The 22,457-nt window shown below is 39.1% G+C and overlaps 1 protein-coding gene across 2 annotated transcripts in view; it reads left to right on the forward strand.

Moving 5' to 3' along the window:
* Positions 1-22,457, forward strand: part of RNF115 (ring finger protein 115) — an 83,493-nt gene that overhangs the window by 12,098 nt on the left and 48,938 nt on the right. The window contains exons 2-4 of one of the 2 annotated variants that reach the window (XM_055403497.2): positions 8,344-8,402; positions 9,151-9,202; positions 12,478-12,520. In XM_055403497.2, coding sequence (XP_055259472.1) covers positions 8,393-8,402; positions 9,151-9,202; positions 12,478-12,520 — 105 coding nt within the window. In that variant the 5' untranslated portion in view covers positions 8,344-8,392. The remainder of the gene's footprint in view (positions 1-8,343; positions 8,403-9,150; positions 9,203-12,477; positions 12,521-22,457) is intronic. The other variant, XM_055403495.2, reaches the window with a different exon arrangement.

The raw sequence follows: 22,457 nt of genomic DNA on the forward strand, positions 1-22,457 counted from the left end.
GGGTTGCAAAGTCAGACAGGACTGAGCGACTTTCACTTTCTCTAGGAGAAAAGCAGTGTGGCTGATGTTAGAGATGTAAGTTGACATGAAATTCATGGTGTGGTGGGTTCTAGCCTAGGAAGGAACTGTAGTGTGTTTCAAACAGTTTGTTTTCCTAATCCTTCTGATTAGGAGTTGCTCAATAATTTGCCTTGTGATACTCTAGAGAATATGAACAGTGGAACATGACTGACTTAATATTGTGATCTTAGATTTGGATTCTGTCAAATTACACGGAAAATAGGCTTTTCTTTTAGCAAAAATAAAAAACAGACTTTGATTGTGAACACACAGAAAAACAAAGCTGTGGAATTAGAAAGTAAATATTAGGTTTTTATATTATATTTCTTATTATCAATAAACATTGGATATAAATTTGTATAAAGTTAAAGCTGAAACTCCAATACTTTGGCCACCTTATGTGAAGAGTTGACTCACTGGAAAAGACTCTGATGCTGGGAGGGATTGGGGGCAGGAGGAGAAGGGGACGACAGAGAATGAGATGGCTGGATGTCATCACCAACTCGATGGACATGAGTTTGAGTGAACTCCGGGAGTTGGTGATGGACAGGGAGGCCTGGCGTGCTGTGATTCATGGGGTCGCAAAGAGTTGGACACGACTGAGCGACTGAACTGATCTGAAAGGGTATATAAATTTCACAGTATGGGATTTAATATAAATAAGTCTTGGCTTGGAGGTTATTGTTTTACCAAGACCTCACATTTTGTGATGTTAGCCCATGAAATATAAGAAGGAAAATAAAATTATTTATCCTTTCCCCTGAAAACCACACACACAAAAAGAAAAACCCCAGAAGTCCTTTTTCACTTACATTCTGAGTGCTTTGTGTCTTCTAGGACTGTTCTTCTAAGTGAGTAAACATCAGGGCTAAGCTGCACTTAGGGAGTTGTCCCTGATTCAGACTACTAATGATGAAAAATACTTCTCCTTGTGGATATTTTTAGATGAAACAGGCAGTGGCTTATCCAAAGTAGTTCATTCAAGTGTACCTGCTACTGAATGTCTTCACTGGAGTTGCATATGGTAAATATTCAGACCCTGGAGGAAAGCAGTTTAGTTTGGAGACCTGCATAGTGCCAGACCTATAGTGAGCCTTTAATTCACTTTTATCCTTGCTTTTGCCCTCCCCTCCAAAACCTATTATGCTTAAAATTTAAAACTCTGTAATTTGGATATATCAGGATGATATACTAAGACCAAGGCTTGGGTGTGGGAGGAGTGTAGAGTCAGAGACTATGTTTGGTTCTTGTTTTATCTTCTTACAAATTCTCCTTAATTCATGGATGTTCCCCCAAAGTAAACTTAACATTACCTCTGAAAAAAAATTAGGAAAAATTAAAATGCCAAGTTAGCCATCTTTAGAAGAGACCCAAGAGATAAATACTTAAAATCTAGTCTGGTTGTAATCTCAGTGTAGGGCAGAACTAAATTGTGATTTGTAAGTAAGAAAATACAGCCAAGTAATTGTATTATATTCTAACAGGAGAAAGAATGTATCTGTTAGGAGAAGGTGTGGAAATTGTAGATCAGCAGTGAAAGAATAGAAAAAAGAGTCAGAGGCGAACATATGCTTTTTTCTTTCTGCCCAGAGGGAAAAGAAACACAGATCATTGATTTTGAGAATCTGGTTTATGCTGCTAGTGGAAATGGATATATTAGGCTATTTTAGCCTGATAACACAGGCTATATATTCAGTTACCTACTGTTCTGAGTCTCTGCTTTTTTAACAGGTGATTATAATCTGGAATAACTACAATAGCTATATTATATGTCTAATGTGGCAACCATTGAATTAGGTAATTTGCAAACAGCTTAACCTTTATAATAATACAACTAATAAATGGAGATTTGAGTTTAGAGTTCAGGTCTGTGATTCCTCTATTCGTGTCTTTCCTCTATGCAGGTAGAATTATTTATTGAGGAAGACTGTGCTGAATAGTAAAAGTAAATGAGCCACTTGGTAACTCTTTTCGTTGAAATTAAATTGGCATTCTGGTTTATATATACACGGCCTCTGAATTTGGTTTTATGTGAATCTTCCTCTTAAGAGACAGGTCTTCTCTAGGTGCTAGATTAAATTTCTGATCTTGTAAGATAGAAAGTTTCAGACCCTGGATTGTATGTTCATCAGGGTAATGCTCTCCTGTTAAGGGAAGGAGGGGGCTGGAAGGTTGCTGAATCTCCCAAGTTCTCATTTGGCCTTGACATAAACTTTTCCATTCAATCATCAGCAAATTATAGTTCCTATTCCTTTCTTTAAAAGAGTAATTATTGTCAGTCAGTGAGGTGTAATGAAAAGAGTATGGGGTTTTGAATTCAAAAAAGACCAGAATTCAAAACTCTTCATCCCTTGGTCAATATTCTGGTTTTCTGTTACTGCCTAAAAAGTCACCCCAAACTTTAGTGACTTGAAACGGTATTACCTTTCATGTTCCTATGGATTTATAGAATTCAGCTGGTCAGTTCTCTTGAGATCTTTCATCTGTTTGTAGTCCACAAAACTGGAAGGAGCCGTCTGAAGGCCCTACTGAGATGGACCTCCAACGTAGTTTTTCCCTCTTACAATCCAGTCCTTCTCTGATGTCTCAGTGCTTGTCTATGTGACCTCTCTGTCCAGCAGAGTTCTTGTTTAATTGCTAAGTCATGTCTGACTCTTTGTGACCCCGTTGACTGCAGCATGTCGGGCTTCCCTATCCTTCTCTATCTCTAGGAGTTTGCTAAACTCATGTCTGTTGAGTTGATGATGCCATCCAACCTTCTCATCTTCAGTTGCCCCCTTTTCCTCCTGCTCTCAATCATTCTCCGCATCAGGGGCTTTCCCAGTGAGTTGACGCTTTGCTTCAGGTGGCCAAAGTATTGGAGCTTCAGCATCAGTCCTTGCAATGAATATTCGGGGTTGATTTCTATTAGGATTGACTGGTTTGATCTCCTTGCTGTCCAAGGGACTCTCAAGAGTCTTCTCCAGCACCATAATTCAAAAGCATCAATTCTTTGGCGCTCAGCTTTATGGTCCAACTCTTACATCCTTATATGATTACTGAAAAAACCGTAGCTTTGACTATACAGACTTTTGTCGGCAAAATTAACGTCTGCTCTTTAATACGCTGTCTAGGTTTGCCATAGCTTTTCTTCCAAGGAGCTGCTGCTGCTGCTAAGTCGCTTCAGTCGTGTCCGACTCTGTGCGACCCCATAGACGGCAGCCGACCAGGCTCCGCTGTCCCTGGGATTCTCCAGGCAAGAACACTGGAGTGGCTTGCCATTGCCTTCTCCATCCAAGGAGCTAGTATCTTTTAATTTCCAGGCTGCAGTCATTGATTGTAGTGATTTTGGAGCCCAAGAAAGTAAAATCTGTCACTGTTGCCACTTTTTCCTCTTCTGTTTGCCATGAAGTGATGGGACTGGATGTCATGATGATCTTTTTTTTGAATGTTGAGTTTTAAGCCAGGCTTTTCACTCTCTTCTTTCACCCTCATCAAGAGGTTCTTTAGTTCCTCTTTGCTTGCTCTCCAGCAGAGTAACCCAGACTTGTGTGACTGCTCAGGGCTTTAAGACTCAGAAAGCAGAAACTGTTAGGCAGTGAAGAGCATTGTCTGGAATTAGCTCAGTATTCTATAGGTAAAGAAGTCACAGGGCTTTCCAGATTCAGTGATCTGGTTCTTAGAACTATGTCTGGGATCATAAAGAGAGAACTTGTACATTTCTCTACTCTAAATCAGTGTGATTGTTGCTTCAAGTCTCTCTTCTGTCTTCCCAATTATGATATCTACCTTCTGAAATTATTTTCTTTTTATGACAGTTTAAACATCATTGAAATTTCAGGATCAGTGTAGATGAACCTTTAAAGACCTCACTTACTCCATGGTGGGAATGTAAATTGATACTGTCACTATGGAGAACATTATAGATAGTGCTTGAAAAACTAGGAGTAGAATTGCCATATGACGCAATAGTCCCACCCTTGGGCATATACCCTGAGAAAACCATAATTGAAAGAGCCACATGTACCCCAGCTTTGATTGCAGCACTATTTACAATAGATAGGACATGGAAGCAACCTAGATGTCCATTGACAGATGAATTAATAAAAAGTTGTGGTACATACATACAGTAGAATGTTACTCAGCCATAAAAAAGAGTACATTCAGTCCTAATGAGGTGGATGAACCATCGTGTTTTAACACATATATATGGAATCTAGGAGCCTATTTGCAGGGCAGCAGTGGAGATGCAGACATAAAGAACAGACTTGTGGACACAGTGAGGAAAGAAGTGGGTGGGGCAAATCGAGAGTGTAGCTTGGAAACATAACTTACCATATGTAAACTGGACAGTGAAAATTTGTTGTATGATGCACCGAGCTCAAATCAGGTGCTCTGTGACAACCTAGAGGGGGGGATGGGGTAGGAGGTGGGAGGGAGATCTAAGAGGAAGGGGACATATGTGTACCTATGGCTGATTCATGTTGGTGTATGGTAGAAACCAACACAATATTGTAAAGCAATTGCTGCTGCTAAGTCACTTCAGTCGTGTCCTACTCTGTGTGACCCCATAGACGGAAGCCCACCAGGCTCCCCCGTCCGTGGGATTCTCCAGGCAAGAACACTGGAGTGGGTTGCCATTTACTTCTCCAATGTGTGAAAGTGGAAAGTGGAAAGTGAAAAATGAAAGTGAAGTCGCTCAGTCGTGTCCGACCCTTAGTGACCCCACGGACTGCAGCCTACCAGGCTCCTCCATCCATGGGATTTTCTAGGCAATAGTACTGGAGTGGCTTGCCATTGCCTTCTCCGTGTAAAGCAATTATCCTCCAATTAAAAAATTTAAAAATACATTATAATATTTCTATATATGCTTACTGTTGATTATGAAATAAATGTGATTATACAATAATAATTGTATAATTATTACACCACCTACTCTCATAGTTGTATCTTGGACTTTGTGATCGTCCAGAACATTGCTTCTTTTGAAATCTTAGGCTTCACTATCCCATGAGCAGGCCCCAACTTCTTAAACTTCCAGCTCTTTTAATTGTTTACTTTCACTCTAACCATTCTCTGATTGTATTAGATTCTGGTACTTTGACTCCGAGTTGTGAGGTGTGTGGCAAGTAATTTCATGTTTGTTTATTCAATAAATATTTATTGAATACCTGACTGTCTTAGGGATATAATGGTAAACAAAATTGATCTGAACCCTGCCTTTATGAAACTTAAAGCTTTCTGAATGGTTATAGACATTAAGAAAGCATTAAACAAATATATAATTATAAACTGTGTTAAGTGCTATAAAGGAATGAATTAGGAGCCATAAGGAGAAAATAAGAGGAGGGAACTTCCCTGGTGTTACAAGTGGATAGGAATCTGCCTGCCAATCCAGGGGACACAGGTACAATCCCTGGGCCAGGAGAATCCCACATGCAACAGAGTAGCTAAGCCTCCTGCACCACAACTACCGAAGGCTGTGTGCCTAGAGCCTGTGCTCCGCAACAAGAAAAGCCACTGCGATGGGAAGCCCATGCACTGCAACGATGAGTAGCCCCTGCTTGCTGCAACTAAAGAAAGCTCACGCACAGCAACGAAGACTCAGTGCAACCAAAAATAAACTCTTTTTAAAAAAGAGGAGGAAAGCACTTTAGATTGAATGGTGAAAGAGGGACTTTCCGACATGACCTCAAAATGCAGACCCAGGAGACTGGCAGTCCCTTGCCATGCAAAGAGCTAGGGAAATAGTGTTTTCAGTTGTAGGAGCAGAATGTGTGAAAGCTTGAGGCAGGGATCAGCTTGATGAGTTAGAATAATTGAAAGAAGGTCTTTGTGACTGGAATTCACTGAGGCAGGTAGCCTGAAATGAGGTAGGCAAGTTAAACAGGGACCAGCTGAATCAAGTTCTTACAAGTAATTTTTAAGAGTTTGATTTTATTCTGAGTGTTTCTGGAAATAGTTGAAAGGTTTTAAGATGGGATGATTTGGTCTGTTTTATGTTTTAGGAAGATCATCCTGACTTTATCATGCAGAACAGACGGGAAGAGGCTGGAAGAGAAACAGGATAGCACTTAAGTCATTGTTTAGCGCCAGTGCTGGCTTGGGTTATGATAGTGTGGCAAAAAGTCACGGAGTAGATTTTGAGAAATGTGTTCGCAGTAGAAGTACAGGGATTTGATGTTTGGATGTGGAAGATGACAGAGAGGGAGGAGTCAGGAGTGCCTCGTGAAGTTTTCCAGTATGAACAAATTTGATATGCCACCTCTTGCTAAGTGTGTGTGTGTAAGAAAGAAAGAGCATGAGAGAATACATTTGAGGATAAATGAATCTGGAGTCCAGAAGAGTGACCTGGGTTGGAAAGAACGTGTTTGGGAGTTGTTCCACTTAGAGGATATTTATTTATTTTTCATGGAAAGCAATGGGAATGAATGAGAGAGGAAGAGAGAAGGAGGATGGCCTGACAACTGGGATGCAAATCACAAATTACAACATTTTTTAATTGATTTTTTCTTTTTAACTTTAAACATTAAAAGAGATTTAAGGTTAGCCTTCTAAAGGCCATCTTACTTGCTTTCAGATAACTTTCTTTGTGGGAGAGAAAGGAATATAGTTACTGCTGCCTGAGAGGATAGGGGATGAAGGAGCAGAGGGAGGGGCTCAGGAATTTATATGTTCTCCAGATTATTTCCTGCCTGGAGTAATTCACAGGATGCCCATTATTAGTGTTTCTCATCTTTCATGTGTGTAGAGAAGAAAAAAGGTTGAGAGTTTCTGCTCTACAGGATAAATTTCATGGTAATCTGAAGTTTTCCATAGTCTGGTTTCAGCCTGCCTATTCACACTTATCATACTATTCCCCTCCAACCACCATGCATGCTGTTTTCTATTGTTATGATTTTAACTCATAATTTCCTTTTTTATTGATCAGATAGACTAATATTTTAAATCTCTTTTTCAGATAAAGCTTTCCCTGATTCCTTCAGGAGAATTTTGGTATTTGTTTATATTCCCAGTATGCATTGCTTAAAGCAATTGTTTTATTAAATTTAAATGTTTTTCTTGCATTGACTACTCACCAAACTAGTCTTCTTGACAGAAGGGATTGATTTTTTTTCTTTATGCCTCTTTTAAGAAAGCATTTGAATGTTCGAGTTACATTTCTGACTGCCTTTGTTTGAGTAGGCAAATACAGCTTACATTTCCTTTTGATAAGACAAACTTTGGGGTTTAGAAAATATAGTGAGCAGGAAAATAGTTGAAGATGTCTTTCCCAGATTTATTTTAATAGGTATTAATAGTTAAAATATACTTTTAAAAATTGTGGTAAAGCAACCTCTGAAGTATATTCTTTCTTATCAGCCCCAATGTTGTTCAGTCATGTCCAACTCTTTGTGACCCCATGGACTGTAGCCCACAAGGCTCCTCTGTCCATGGGATTCTCCAGACAAGAATTCTGGAGTGGGTAGCCATTTCCTTCTCCAGGGTGTCTTCCTGACCCAGGGATCAAACCCCAGTCTCCCGCATTGCAGGCAGATTCTTTACTGTCTGAGCCACCCAATTAGAGCCTTGGAGTGGAGAAATCCATCAAAGTAACCCAGAAGTTCTAGACACAGATAATTGGCCCAAAAGCTTAATATTTAATTAAAAGAAAGATTCCTGGTAGTGAAGGAAATAGAAGCTGGTCTAATGGAATTATTCTGGTTATTTGAATTAACATGTCTGTAGAATACCAGAGAATATTTAAGTTTTATTTGGAACCATTGATAATCAAAAAATAGGTTAGAAGTATTGTAAAACTTCACTGTAAATTCCTAGTCTACAAATTGATTTATTCTGTGATTCAGTTTATGTCTCTTGTCGTTGTTTAGAGCCAGTGCTGGCTTGGATTATGATAGTGTGGCAAACAGGCGAGGAGTGGATAAGGGAAAAACCAGCACTTTCTACACCCATTGAGTGTTATAGTCTGTTACTGCTCTGATACATCTCTTGGAGCTTTTTCACTGGATTTGAAGAGGAAATTATATAATGAACTCACTACAGTTAAAAAAAAAGTTCAAGTTAAAAAAACCAAACTTTGACATTCTTCCTTTTAGCTTTCAGTGGGAATCCCTTATGAAGCCATTCTATAATTATCACATGGAATTCGTTACTTGCTGGAGTATACCAGAAAAAACTATCCTGAGAGTAAACAAGTACAAACAATATTTCACAACATCAGCTTGTGTACTGCGTATTGTTCTGTAACTATGTACTTAGCTTGCTGGTGAAAGACTCTCATTTATGTCTTCCTTTCTTTTATAGGAATATACTTGTCCCAGATGTGAATCAGGTTTTATTGAAGAAGTGACAGATGATTCCAGGTACAGTACAAGCTCATGAATAAATCAAGCATTCTGTTATCAAAATTATGTTTTTTAGCATCAACTGAATGAATAGAAGGAAATTTGTTTTATAACTTACACTCTCTGCTGAGAGAGAGAGAAGAAAAATAGCAGAGCAAAGGGGGAGAAAAATGGGAAAATTAGAAAAATGTTGTGATAGTAGGTGTCTTGAGATCTACTGTGGCATTCCTGGGAAACCTCTGTATCCCTCTCAGAGTAAATTTGGTGAGTTTTCATATATTTTCTGAGACTTTGGGGTTTCTCTTGGGTAATTGGTTGGTTTTTAGTGACTACTCTGTTGCCTGAAGGTAGATTGCTCTTATACCCCTTTGGTGGGCTGGGGAGCAACTTCTGACAAGGATTACCCAGTAAGATAAACAGGCTATTCTAGGCAGGGAAACTGGGTTGTTATTCTTGAGGAAGCCTTGGGTCCCTTGTGCTGATTAGGATTATTGTGGGCAAACATACCATCTTGCCACTGTAGTAGTGTGTTGGTAATGCTTGAAATTGGTTCTTGTTATTCTTCCTGATGGTATAAAACCTCTAAGAGGGGGAAGTTATTTCTGAAAGTGACAATGTTATATATTCCTTCTTGGTTAATATGAGTAAAACTATGAAAGTGTAATAAAAAGTAGAATAGTGTTGATAGGAGGGCTTCTTTTAATCTTGGAGTGGCTTTGGGGGTTTTAATGGCAGTAAATAATTCCTTTACTGTTGATGTTGGCAGAATATAAAGTTGAAGTTCCCTTCCACAAGCAGGAAAAACTACACATTTTACAGTATGTACAATTAGTTTAACTTTATTAATGATCAGTGATTATATGTATAATCTGACCTGGAGCTTCTGGGGCAACGTATGGCATGAGGATCTAGTTTGCTACAAACACTTGATGTAATAATCTTGGTTTTAAATAACACAATACCAGCTCAATCTATAAGATTAGCATGATGGCAAAATTAGCAATTTTGTGTGGATGGCATGCTAACTTGGGATAGCTTTTTATTTGTGCTGTTATAATTGCATCATATACTTGTTTCAAGCAGGGTATTCTCTGCATGTGTTATGGAGCATGTTAGTTGTTTTTGGGGGGAGCATTTTTTTCAAAGGTTTTGAATACTAATCCTGGTTTCTTTAGCCATGAGGTTGGTGATTAACTATAAGATGAATCTTTTCTAGAAGGAATTCTGAATTCTATGGGTCCTGCTCTCACTTGACTTAATCTTTTATTTGTGGTTTCGTGAGTCAAAGGTTGTCTTGTACAGGTGCTATTGGTAGCAGATATTCAAATGCAAAGGTGATGTCTTTTGAAAGATGAATGTTTTAAATAGTTGAAGAAATCTTTGCTTAGAATCAGTGTCTTAGAGGTAGCAGGGTATTTATTCCCTTCTATAAAGTTTATGAACATTTGCTGATTTGAATACTTAGCAATTACAATGTTCAGTCAGTCAGTTGCTCAGTCGTGTCCAACTCTCCGCGACCCCATGAATCACAGCACGCCATGCCTCCCTGTCCATCACCAACTCCCGGAGTTCACTCAAACTCATGTCCACAGAGTCGGTGATGCCATCCAGCCATCTCATTCTCTGTCGTCCCCTTCTCCTCCTGCCCCCAATCCCTCCCAGTATCAGAGTCTTTTCCAGTGAGTCAACTCGTCACATGAGGTGGCCAAAGTATTGCAGTTTCAGCTTTAGCATCAGTCCTTCCAATGAACACCCAGGACTGATCTCCTTTAGAATGGACTGGTTGGATCTCCTTGCAGTCCAAGGGACTCTCAAGAGTCTTCTCCAACACCACAGTTCAAAAGCATCAATTCTTCGGCGATCAGCTTTCTTCACAGTCCAACTCTCACATCCATACATGACCACGGGAAAAACCATAGCCTTGACTAGACAGACCTTTGTTGGCAAAGTAGTAGTTTGTTAAAAATTAATGAGAGCAAGTCCTTGTGTGAACACTGGATAATGGGTTCCATTTGCTGTTAGACATTCATCTGGAGGAGCATCTTGTAAATTTTCTTAAGCTTTGTAACATTTCTCAGAAAAATATAATTGTTTTTATTTTCCCTTCTCTATGGTTAGCCCTATCATTCTTTTTTAAAAAATTATTTATTTATTTATTTATTTTTGGCTGTGCTGGGCCTTTGTTGCTGTACATGGGCGTTTTACTAGGTGCTGGGAACAGGGGCTACTCTCTAGTTGTGGTGCTCAGGCTTCTCATTGTGGTGGCTTCTCTTGTTGTGGACCAAGGGCTCTATGGCTTGTGGGCTTCAATAGTTGTGGCACGTGGGCTCTAGAGTCGGGCTCAGTAGTGGGCTCAGTAGTTGCAGCTCCTGGGCTCTATAGCATGGGCACAAGGGTTGTGGTGTACAGACTTGGTTGCCATGCTGCATGTGGGATCTTCCTGGATGGGGGATCGAACCCGTGTCTCCTGCATTGGCAGGTGGAGTCTTCACTACTGAGCCACCAAGGAACCCTAGCTGTATCATTCTTAATATCCAAAGGAATTTTAAGGAAAGGGAAGGCTGGGGGAGTTGCAGGGATAGAAGAACCCTAAAAGAAAGAGTTGATAGCTTTAATTACCAAAGATACCTGAATCCTTGACGCTATCAATATATGGTAAAGGCAATAAGAGCCTTGGAAGCCAGTCTAGGCTTGAACAATAAAATGGATCAGTTCAGTTCAGTTCAGTTCAAAATGGATACACAGTAGTAATTTAACTATTTATCTAGCATAAAAGTATTGCTAATTTGGGGCTTATTCTACATAGGAAGTGTTTTTTACAAAAGACATTTTAACTTTTGAAACAAATAACAGTTGTCAAATGGTTTCTAATCAGAGAATAAGGCTTGAGAATGATGCCATAGATAGAGAATGGCATTAGCGTTTGTTTTTTCACTTTTGGTTCCAGACTAACCAGGGTGTGTATGTTTTTTCAATGAGCTGAGTGCAGTGCCTGGATTGCTATTGTAATTCTGAAGTGAAAGCTGCTCTAGTAATTTGTGGACTTTATATCATTGGGGTGAGTGTGTGCATGCTTGTGTGCTAATGTGTGTACTTTTGTGCCTTTGTATGTCTCTTGAAGTAAAAGTGATATCCAGCAATTCTTGTGATTCTTTCCATCCCCTTTCTGTCAAAGTGTTTTAGCCAGTTTTCTCTCTTTGCAAATTTCATGGGGACAGTGGGATCTAATATTTTTTCCTGGTCTTTGGGAATTGGTTTACACATGCAATATTAATTCAGTAACGTTTACTTTTGAGTTATCAATGGAGGATATAGTAAAGCAGTGTTATCAAAAGTGCTGAGTGCTCTGTATAATGGCTGATACATAATAAATACATATATTTGTGATATTAATAAAATACAGTCTTTACCCTCTGAATTTTATGTTTCTGAAAGAAGGGTAAGAAGTAGAAATGGATGAAATAAGTTCTGCTGCTATAATACAAGGTCAAATTTAGAATCAAAGTCAAGAGTGCAGAGGGCTGTGGAAGAGTCTCGTTTGGTGAGTTTAGTAAAGTCTTAATGGAGGATGGCTCTGAGGGGTGGGTAAGATAATCATCATCAGAAGAAAAAATATTTATTGAGCCCTTTTATAAGATGCTAAATATTGTACCAGACCCCTTGTATTACTATATTTAATCATTTTTAGTAGTTTCAAATGTTGTGTGTTCATCTGACAGTTAGTGGTTTTTTAGTGAAATATTATTTGGATAATCTAGTTTTATTTAGCTTCTGAGAATAGATGTTTTTCTTCCTTTACTCAGATTTGAGTTGCATTGCTGGCGGTGGGTCCTTCTTCCTTCTCTGTGATGGCCCCTCTCTCTAATTTTTTACTTGGTTTAATCCTTGATTTTGTAGTTTGTTATAGTATTTTTCATAGATTAATCCACATGCAGGTTCTTCATAATTTCTTTTGTAGGTGTCACGTTGGAATGAGTTATTTTTCCTTATTGGGATTTGTTCTCATTGTACCATTCTATATTTAGGTTCTGGGAGGGAAGCTTACTCCTGGGAATAGAAAATAGAATCACTTCTCACTGCTTTTTCTCTTCAGTTTTTTAGGTGGTGGCAGCAGCACATCAACACAGTTTTCAGAGGTAAGTTTTCCTTTGGCTCTACGGATTCTTTAGGTAGGGGGCTCATGCTAAAACGGTGACAGATTTTCACTTGCAAGTGCAACAAAATCTCAGAATGTGTAAGGATAATGTAGGCAAGAGTAGTCTTAGAAGGATTTGTGTTCAGTGGTTGGGGCTATTTTTAGTAAACCTATGGTTAGGTGGTGTTTTTAGTTATTTTCTGCTTCTGTATTGTGTATATAGTGTGAGAATGTAAAGCATGTGTTTTTTTTTCTTTTAATAACTGTGTTGCAGACTCTTAGTGGTGTGACAGTCAAGTAAAGAGCAGGGGATGAGTTATAATTGAAGTCACATTGAGGCACAGTCTACAGTTTTACACAGAGGTACTGGTTTCTAGAGATTACCTTTAATGAATGTGGTAATTTGGTATATGTACTGGAATTTGGGTGCCAGATTAAGGATAAGATATTTACTTGCCTTCCAGGTCTCAAGATAGGACCTGTAGTTAATTTCTAGTTCTTTATATAATGTGGGTTCTCTTACTGTGAAGCACAAACTCTGGGGCATGTGGGCTTCAGTAGTTGTGACAGGTGGACTCAGTAGATGTGGCTCTCGGGCTCTAGAGCATGGGCTCAATAGTTGTGATGCACAAGCTTAGTTTCCATGTGACATGTGGGATCTTTCTGAATCAGTGACGAACGCGTTTCTCCTGCATTGGCAGGTGGATTTCCTAACCTGGAGCCACCAGGGAAGCCCTCAGGTGTATAGTTTTAAGTGACATTAAGTACTTTTTGTTTGTAAGCATTAAGAGACTATATCTCACAAGGATAGATCCCCTCTGCCTACAGAAAACACTGGTTTGCTTTTGCTCCTACTGCCATATAGTTTGGTTAGCCCTAGAAAGCTAACAGATGCTAAAAGAAAAAAAAAATTAAATCCCATAACGGAATTTCTTTGTATTTCAGGATCACATTAACCTTTTTTGGAAATAGTTCAAGTTTTGAGAACAATCAAAACTTCTTAGTATTTATTTGTGTATAAATTAAAACTGTATTTGCAGGTGTGTTTGAAAACTGGTATTCAGTAAGAAGCCGATAAAACCCTAAGCTTCTCTCCTTTATCCTCTGAAAATTATTTTAAGACTTGCAGCTCCCAGACTTTTTTTTTTTTTTTGCCACACTGTGCAGCTCGTAGGATCTTAGTTCCCAACCTCGTTAGTTCCTTAGTTCCTCGAGCAGGGATTAAACCCAGGCCCCAGTAGTGAAAGCACCGAGTCCTAACCACTGGGCCACCAGGGAATTCTCAGCTCCCCAGATTTTTTATGTTATTAGATTTATAGTCAAGAAACTTAATGTTTGGGTAACAGTCCTGTTTTATTAAGGGTATTTTCTTTTACTTATGGTCTGTGGTACTTCCCAATATCCGGTATTAAGCTTTTTACTTAACTCTGAACTGACTTGGTACATGGGTTGGTTAGGTGATTCAAGATAGATTATGTCTTTGAACTCCCATTTTCTTGTTTTGATGGATGAAAATACATTACTTAAAATTGATTCTGCTCAGCAGGCCTGAAAGCCTTTCCAGTTTTAGTATGTTTTCTTCCTTGTGTGTGCTATTCCTGATAACACAGGTTGTCACTTACTGGTTATATGTATGCAGAGGAAAAACTTCATCTGATTTTCCTTAAGTGTTAGTTCTCTTTTAGGAGATGGAAATACAAGTTTTATAGTTATGACTCACTAGGAGAAGATGCATTCAGAGGAAAAATAAATATATGTATTTAGTCAGTTTCCTAACTTTAGTAATGCTAAATCTGACACTGCATGAGTTATCCTTCAGGTGTTGAAGTAATTTTGCCTAGTTAGAGCCTGTGACGTCATGTTCTTCAGGATTTGTAGCAAGGGCATGATTACACCCAGTTTTCCCTTGTCATCAGAGGGAATATTTCAGTTTTCTCCTTTTAAAATATTTTGCACTTATATAGAAAAAAAACCTGTCTTTTAATGTTGTAGAAGTTGGCAAGGATTAAAAAAAATCAGCTAAGAAGTATATGTTGAGTGCATTTCCAGCACTCTGCTAGAAGTTCGGGCAAGAAACAAATGTTACAGTTGCCTTGAGTGCAAGGAACTTATAGTGTAGTTGGGGAGCAAGTGCAAACATATGAAACAAGTATGAATACAAGAAAGAATGTACAGAGGGTATAATAAACTTATTGTGGGGTGTATGTGACAGACCGTAGAAAGGACAGATTAGGTACGCTGCCGTCTTTGAAAAGACTAAAATGTTTAGAAAAAGAGGTCAAATGACATAGTGATATGCCCAGATCCAGATTGCCTGAGTTTAAATCCTGGGTCTACTGCTTACTGACTAAGTAACCTGGACAAAATTACTTAGAATTTTTCAGTGCTTCTGTTTCCTCCTTTGTAAATCGGGGAAAATAATACCTACCTCAGAGGGTTGTTGTGAGGATTGAGTTGATACATGCCAGGTGTGTGGGCCAGTGTGCCTGCCGTATAGTGAGTGCTTAATAAATTTTAGCTGTTATTAATACTTCATGGAGAAGGTAAAACAAGTCTTCAAGTACTAGAACCTTAAAGGGTAGGTGGAATTTAGATAAGCAAAGAGATGAGAAAACACACTTTTCCTCTAGACAGTGTTCATAGGCTTTAAGTTCATAATTATACCCATATCCCTAGAGGAAAAACTTAGAAAGAAAATGGTGTTTGGAAACAAGAGTTGTTTTTCTTTTCTATATTTCAGTTGATAATTCCAGCAAATGCTTATGCTCAGTTTTGCTCTATTTTTCTTCAGAGTTGCTTGTACAGTGAAGAGATTATTTTCTTAATTAGTATTTGTTAATGCTGGATTCTTAAAACACTAGATATATTAGAAGAGGCTTAGTCCAAGCATGTCTGTGTGTGTGTGTGTGTGTGTGTGTATTTGTATAGTTTTTCCTAAATGAGATCTGGGGTGGGGGAAACAGGAAGAGTGGATGAGGATGGATAAGAGTTGCCAGTGAAATGGGAACTATGCTTGAGTAATGTGTGAGGGTTGGAGGAGAGTGAATTTAAAAATGTTGCTAACAGATTGTAGAGAGAGAGAGGACATAGCTATACTGAGGTCCCTGTTGATAATCTGGGGAATTAAGCCCATTGCTATCTGAGCATTTCATTGATTACTTGAAAGCTTCTGACCGTGACCTGGTGCCAGTGAGACATCTGATCTGAAAGTCTCAGCTTTCCTGAGTATATCCCTTCAGTGCAAGAGTGGCTATAGCTTCTGCCTCATATTAGCAGAAAATAAGATAGATAGTTTTCTAGAGAAAGAACTCCCAGGTTTGCAAGAAGGCAAGGTACTCTGAGCAGCCTGATTTATATTTATTTAAATAAAACTTGTTTTGATACATATGCAGCATTGCATTGGGCAATAAAGAAGGTGTTAAAATACATCTGGACTTCCACTACTCTAAGAGCCGCCTTTCTTTATATATCTCCTTTCAGGTTTTGTCCTGAGGCATAGATACTGAAAGATATTATAACAACATTAAGAAGATTTTTAAAAAGTCTTCCATATTATCATTACCGTATTTTTTATTTCGTCCTTTCCTTCCCTCCCTTTCTCGTTTTCTTTCTTTCTTTCTCATACTTTGCATTTCTTACATTCATGCTTCATAACTGTTTTCAGATATAATCATAGAATATGCTATGTTGTATTTATGATTTTTAAAATTTACTTAGGATTATACCATAAATTTTTTTATCTCTTCATAATTATAAGAGTTATATATTTTATGACTTCATATTCTTTCATGCCTTCTCTATATTAAACTGTTATCTTGTATTAAAACATGTCTGGCTATACATGATGGTTGATCATTGATCATACCTCCTCACTTCATCTCAGAGTCTAGAACATGTTAAGAAGTAAAGCATAGATGCTAGGGAGATGGAAATTAAGATTTAATTTTTATTCAGTGAAATTGGAAACCGTATTTAATCTGTGGCCAAATGGACATCCTAAGTCTGCACAGGCTGCCCCTCCTGAGAATTAGAGGCAACAGAGCAGGCACAAATACTCAGAACCACTTCTTTGGCCTTTGTGCAGAGTCCTTATACATGAACTCTATCAACTGGAGAAATGTGACTTAGCAGATGTTAGGTTTCTGCTACTTTCCAACCAGATGTGTCATTCCTCAGGTAGGAAAGAGTAATGAGGAATGAATAAAGAGGTTAGAAGTGGACGTGAAGGCTCTTGAGTCTTCCCTTCTCACCTTTGAGTTTAGTAATTGAAGTCTGTAGTTAGCAAGGATCTGGGACTAGTACCTGTGGCAGTTAGGCGAGGAGATGAGTAGTCTGGGAGGGCAATATTATGTCTACCTTCATGAAGTCTCTCTCCAGTACCAACTGTGCTCTTTTGTGTATGCTCCTGGGACCTGTGGAGAAGCCTCTGAAGTAATTAAGAACAACACTAAATTCAGTTCAGTTCAGTTCAGTTGCTCAGTTGTGTCTGACTGTCCGCAACCCCATGAATCACAGCACGCCAGGCCTCCCTGTCCATCACCAACTCCTGGAGTTCACTCAAACTCATGTCCACAGAGTCGGTGATGCCATCCAGCCATCTCATTCTCTGTCATTAAGCTGAGCTAAATAAAATTGTTGATATTCTATTGTTTTTGACCTACAAAGATGGTAATTTTAAATTATTAAACCTAGTAAAAAAAAGTTAAAGATGCCAAATCTTTAACTTTCTTTTCTCAAGTAAGTCTTCCTTTTAGCTGTTTGCTGTTCTTCTCAGTCTTAGCCAGAGGGCTTGTACTCAAATGCCAGGTAGAGTTTGGATTCTTTGAGCAGCTGCAGCCTGGATGTGATCTTAAAGTTTGAATTAATTCAACCAAATCTTTCATCTGTCTCACTTTTTAGTATAAAGAGTTAAAAGAGCTCATTTCACAGTGCTGCCTACTTTACATCCAGTCCATTTGGAAATATCAACTCTAGAACTCTTCAGCAGTTGGTCAAAGAATAACTGTGTTTCTCTAATTTAGTACTAAGTTCACACCAGTAATTCTGTTGCCAAGCAAAGAACCTAATGTAAACTCAGTGGTAACTGAAGGAAAGAGAATGAAACAGAAAGTAGTTTTGGTGTCAGCCTTGGCAGTTTTTTGTTCAGTGCCTGCCAGTTGACCACATCTATAGCCTGTAAGCTTAAACTCATTTGGAAAAAGGTGCTTTTCAAGAGATAATTTCTGTCACAGTGTTTACATTTTAAGTGGTGGGTGGGCACTGGACATCATATTTTTTTCTTTGTGAATAGCATTTGAATACTCTGTATTTTTATAAAATTTAGGAATTTTATATTTGATTGAAAACTTGTATCCAGGCTATGTGGAGATCTCTTAAAATGGAATGATGGGAAAACAACCCATTTTTAGAAAGTTACAAAAGATTTAAACAACCTCCTTTACCAAAGAAGGTGTATAGATGGCAAAAGAAATCTCAGCTTCATTAGTTGTTTGTTGTTGTTGTTCAGTTGTTTAGTTGTGTCTGATTCTTTGTGACTGCATAGACTGCAGCATGCCAGGCTCCTCTGTACCCCACTATCTCCTGGAGTTTGCTCAAATTCATGTCCATTGAGTACTTAGGAAAACGCCCATTAAAACCACAAGGAGGGAATTCCCTGGTGGTCCAGTCGTTAGGACTCTAGAACTTCCACTGGAGAGGGCATGGTTCAATCCCTGGGTGGGAAACTAAGATCCCACATGCTGCGTGGTATGGCCAAAAAAAAAAACCCAACAACGCACCAAAGTGAACTGCTGCATAGTTATTAGGATGGCTAAACTTTAAAAGACTGACGATATTAACTTTTGGTAAGGCTGTGGAGCAACTGAAATTGATTGTAAAAATGGTTCAACCACTTAAGCAAACAGGCTTTTTTTTTTTAGAATTATCAGCCATATGATTTAACCATTGTATTCCCCTAAGATATGTACATAATTGTGCCTAGCAACTATTGTAATAATCAAAATTAGAAATATTCCAAATGCCCATCAACAGGTGGATGGATAAACAAATTGTGGTATATCCATAGTATGGAAATACTACTCAGCAATATAAAGTATATGGAATGTGACTCAACATAAACCCATGATTCATGTAAAAATTAGAATGAATCTCAAAATAATTAAGCTGAGTGAAAGAATACATATAGTATGATTCCCTTTACATGAACTCCTAGAAAGTATAAAATTCGAGAAAATGCAAATCACAGAGTGATCAGTGGCTGCTTGAGGGCACGGAGGGGCAGGAGGAGGGGATTACCAAGATGCATTAGGAAACATTTGAAGGTGATGAAAATGTTCTGTATCTTGATTTAGTGCTTTTGTAAAATTGCTTGTGAACTTTTTTCAAAATTGCATTTCTTAAGGTAGTAATCGACTCGATGGACATGAGTTTGAGTGAACTCTGGGAGTTGGTGATGGACAGGGAGGCCTGGTGTGCTGTGATTCATGGGGTCGCAGAGAGTCAGACACGACTGAGCGACTGAACTGAACTGAATTTTGAAATCACCCTCAGCTGACTCATCTCTGTAGATCATAATGGGTTTTTTTTTGATATATAATTCAAATTCTGTGTAAAGTATACATTTTGTGGTTTTGGTGTATTCACAAACTTAAATCAACATCCGTTCCGTTCCGTTCTGTCGCTCAGTCGTGTCCGACTCTTTGCGACCCCGTGGACTGTAGCCTACCAGGCTTCTCCGTCCATGGGATTCTCCAGGCAAGAATACTGGAGTGGGTTACCATTTCCTTCTCCAGGGGATCTTCCCGACCCAGGGATCGAACCCGGGTCTCCCGCATTGGAGGCAGACGCTTTAACCTCTGAGCCACCAGGGAAGCCCAAATCAACATCACCACTATCTAATTCTAGAACTTTTTCATCACCCCTGGAAGAAACCCTATATCCATTAGTAGTCACTCCGTTTTCTCTGCAATTCCTCAGCTCTAGGAAACCATCAGTCTATTTTCTGTTTCTGTGGTTTTGCCTGTTTAGGACATTTGATATAAATGGAATGAATGATAGATACAGTATGTGACCTTTGTGAGTGACTCACTTAACATAATATTTCCTTGACATATCTATGTTTTATAGCATGTATCAGTATTTAATTCTTTTTTATGGCTGCACGATCTGCTGTATGGATATAGCTCATCAGTTGATGGACATTTCCATTATTTACATTTTTTAACTATTTTGGATAACATTACTGTGACTATTTATAATTTTTTTCTGTATGTATTTTGTGTGTTCTCAACTATAAAAGTAGGAGGGAAGTTGCTGGGCCATATAGTAACTCTTTAACTTTTCAAATAATTGACCATAGTGTTTGAGGTGCTCATATGATCATGGTTCAGTTCAGTTGCTCAGTCGTGTCCCACTCTTTGCGACATCATGGACTGCAGCACGCCAGGCTACCCTGTCCATCACCAACTCCTGAAACTTGCTCAAACTCATGTCCATTGAGTTGGTGATGCCATCCAACCATCTCATCCTCTGTTGTCCAATTCTCTTCCTGCCTTCAGTCTTTCCCAGCATCAGGGTCTTTTCCAAGGAATGAGTTCTTCACATCAGGTGGCCAAAGTATTAGAGCCTCAGCTTCAGCATCAGTCCTTCCAATGAATATTTAGGGCTGATTTCCTTTACGATTGACTGGTTGGATCTTCTTGCAGTCCAAGGGACTCTCAAGAGTCTTCTCCAACACTGTAGTTGAAAAGCATCAGTTCTTCGGAGCCCAGCCTCCTTTATGGTCCCAATTCTCACATCCATACATGACTACTGGAAAAACCGTAGTTTGACTAGACAGACCTTTGTTGGCAAAGTAATGTCTCTGCTTTTTAATATGCTGTCTGTGTCTAAGTTGGTCATAGCTTTTCTTCCAAGAAGCAAGCGTCTCTAAATTTCATGGCTGCACTCACCACCTGCAGTGATTTGGAAGCCCAAGAGAATAAAGTCTGTTACTGTTTCCATTGTTTCCCCATCTGTTTGCCATGAAGTGATGGGACTGGATGTGTGCCATGATGATAATTTTTTGAATGTTGAGTTTTAAGCCAGCTTATTCACTCTCCGCTTTCACTTTCATCAGGAGGCTCTTTAGTTCCTCTTTGCTTTCTGCCATAAGGGTGGTGTCATATGCATATCTGAAGTTATTGATATTTTTCCCTGCAGTCTTCATTCCAGCTTGTGCTTCATCCAGCCTGGCATTTCACATGATGTACTCTGCATATAAGTTAAATAAGCAAGGTGACAATATATACAGCCTTGACATACTCCTTTCCCAATTTGGAATCAATCTGTTGTTCCATGTTCGGTTCTAACTGTTGCTTCTTGACCTACATACAGATTTCTCAGGAGGCAGATAAGGTGGTCTGGTATTCCCATCTCTTTAAGAATGTGCCACAATTTGTTGTGATCCACACAGTCAAAGGCTTTGGCATAGTCAATAAAGCAGAAGTAGATATTTTTCTGGAATTTTCTTGCTTTTTCAATGATCTAACGGTTGTTGGCAATTTGATCTCTGGTTCCTCTGTGTTTCCTAAATCCAGCTTGAACATCTGGAAGTTCGTGGTTCATGTACTGTTCAAGTCTTGGTTCAAGTCTTGCCTGGAGAATTTTGAGCATTACTTTGCTAGCGCCTACTTGACAAGTTCTGTCTTGAAAAACTGAAAACATTACTCTGCATTGGAGGTAAAAAGATGATGCTTCAAAAAATATGTAGGCTGAAATACTTATATGTTTTAATATAAAAAAGATGGAGTGACTTCCTTGGTGGTCCAGTGACTAAGACTGTGCTTCCAATGCAGGGAGCCTGAGTTGGCTCCCTGGTCAGGGAACTAGATCCCATATGCAGCATACATCCTCGCTTGGAAAATTTTGAGCATTACTTTACTAGCACGTGAGATGAGTGCAACTTCTGTAGTTTGAACATTCTTTAGCATTGCCTTTCTTTGGGATTGGAATGAAAACTGACCTTTTCCAGTCTTGTGGCCACTGAGTTTTCCAAATTTGCTGGCATATTGAGTACAGCACTTTCACAGCATCATCTTTTAGGACTTGAAATAGCTCAGCTGAAATTTCATCACCTCCACTGGCTTTGTTCATAGTGATGCTTCCTAAGGCCCACTTGACTTCGGACTCCAGGATGTCTGATTCTAGGTGGTTATCTGGGTCATTAACATCTTTTATGTATAGTTCTTCTGGTTAGCTTATATAATTGTGGTTCAGTTCAGTCGCTCAGTCGTGTCCGACTCTTTGCGACCCCATGAATCACAGTACGCCAGGCCTCCCTGTCCATCACCAACTCCTGGAGTTCACTCAAACTCATGTCCATCGAGTCAGTGATGCCATCCAGCCATCTCACTCTCTGTCGTCCCCTTCTCCTCCCAACCCCAATCTTTCCCAGCATCAGAGTCTTTTCCAGTGAGTCAACTCATCGCATGAGATGGCCAAAGTATTGCAGTTTCAGCTTTAGCATCAGTCCCTCCAGTGAACACCCAGGATTGATCTCCTTTAGAATGAACTGGTTGGATCTCCTTGCAGTCCAAGGGACTCTCAAGAGTCTTCTCCAACACCACAGTTCAAAAGCATCAATTCTTCGGCGATCAGCTTTCTTCACAGTCCAACTCTCACATCCATACATGACCACTGGAAAAACCATAGCCTTGACTAGACGGACCTCTGTTGGCAAAGTAATGTCTCTGCTTTTTAATATACTATCTAGGTTGATCATAACTTTCCTTCCAAGGAGTAAGTGTCTTTTAATTTCATGGCTGCAATCAGCATCTGCAGTGATTTTTGAGCCCAAAAAAATAAAGTCTGACACTGTTTCCACTGTTTCCCCATCTATTTCCCATGAAGTGATGGGACCGGATGCCATGATCTTAGTTTTCTGAATGTTGAGCTTCAAG

The sequence above is a fragment of the Moschus berezovskii genome, chromosome 4 (assembly GCF_049115385.1).
Source record: "Moschus berezovskii isolate FMDL1 chromosome 4, NW_MosBer_1.0, whole genome shotgun sequence".
Taxonomy (NCBI): domain Eukaryota; kingdom Metazoa; phylum Chordata; class Mammalia; order Artiodactyla; family Moschidae; genus Moschus; species Moschus berezovskii.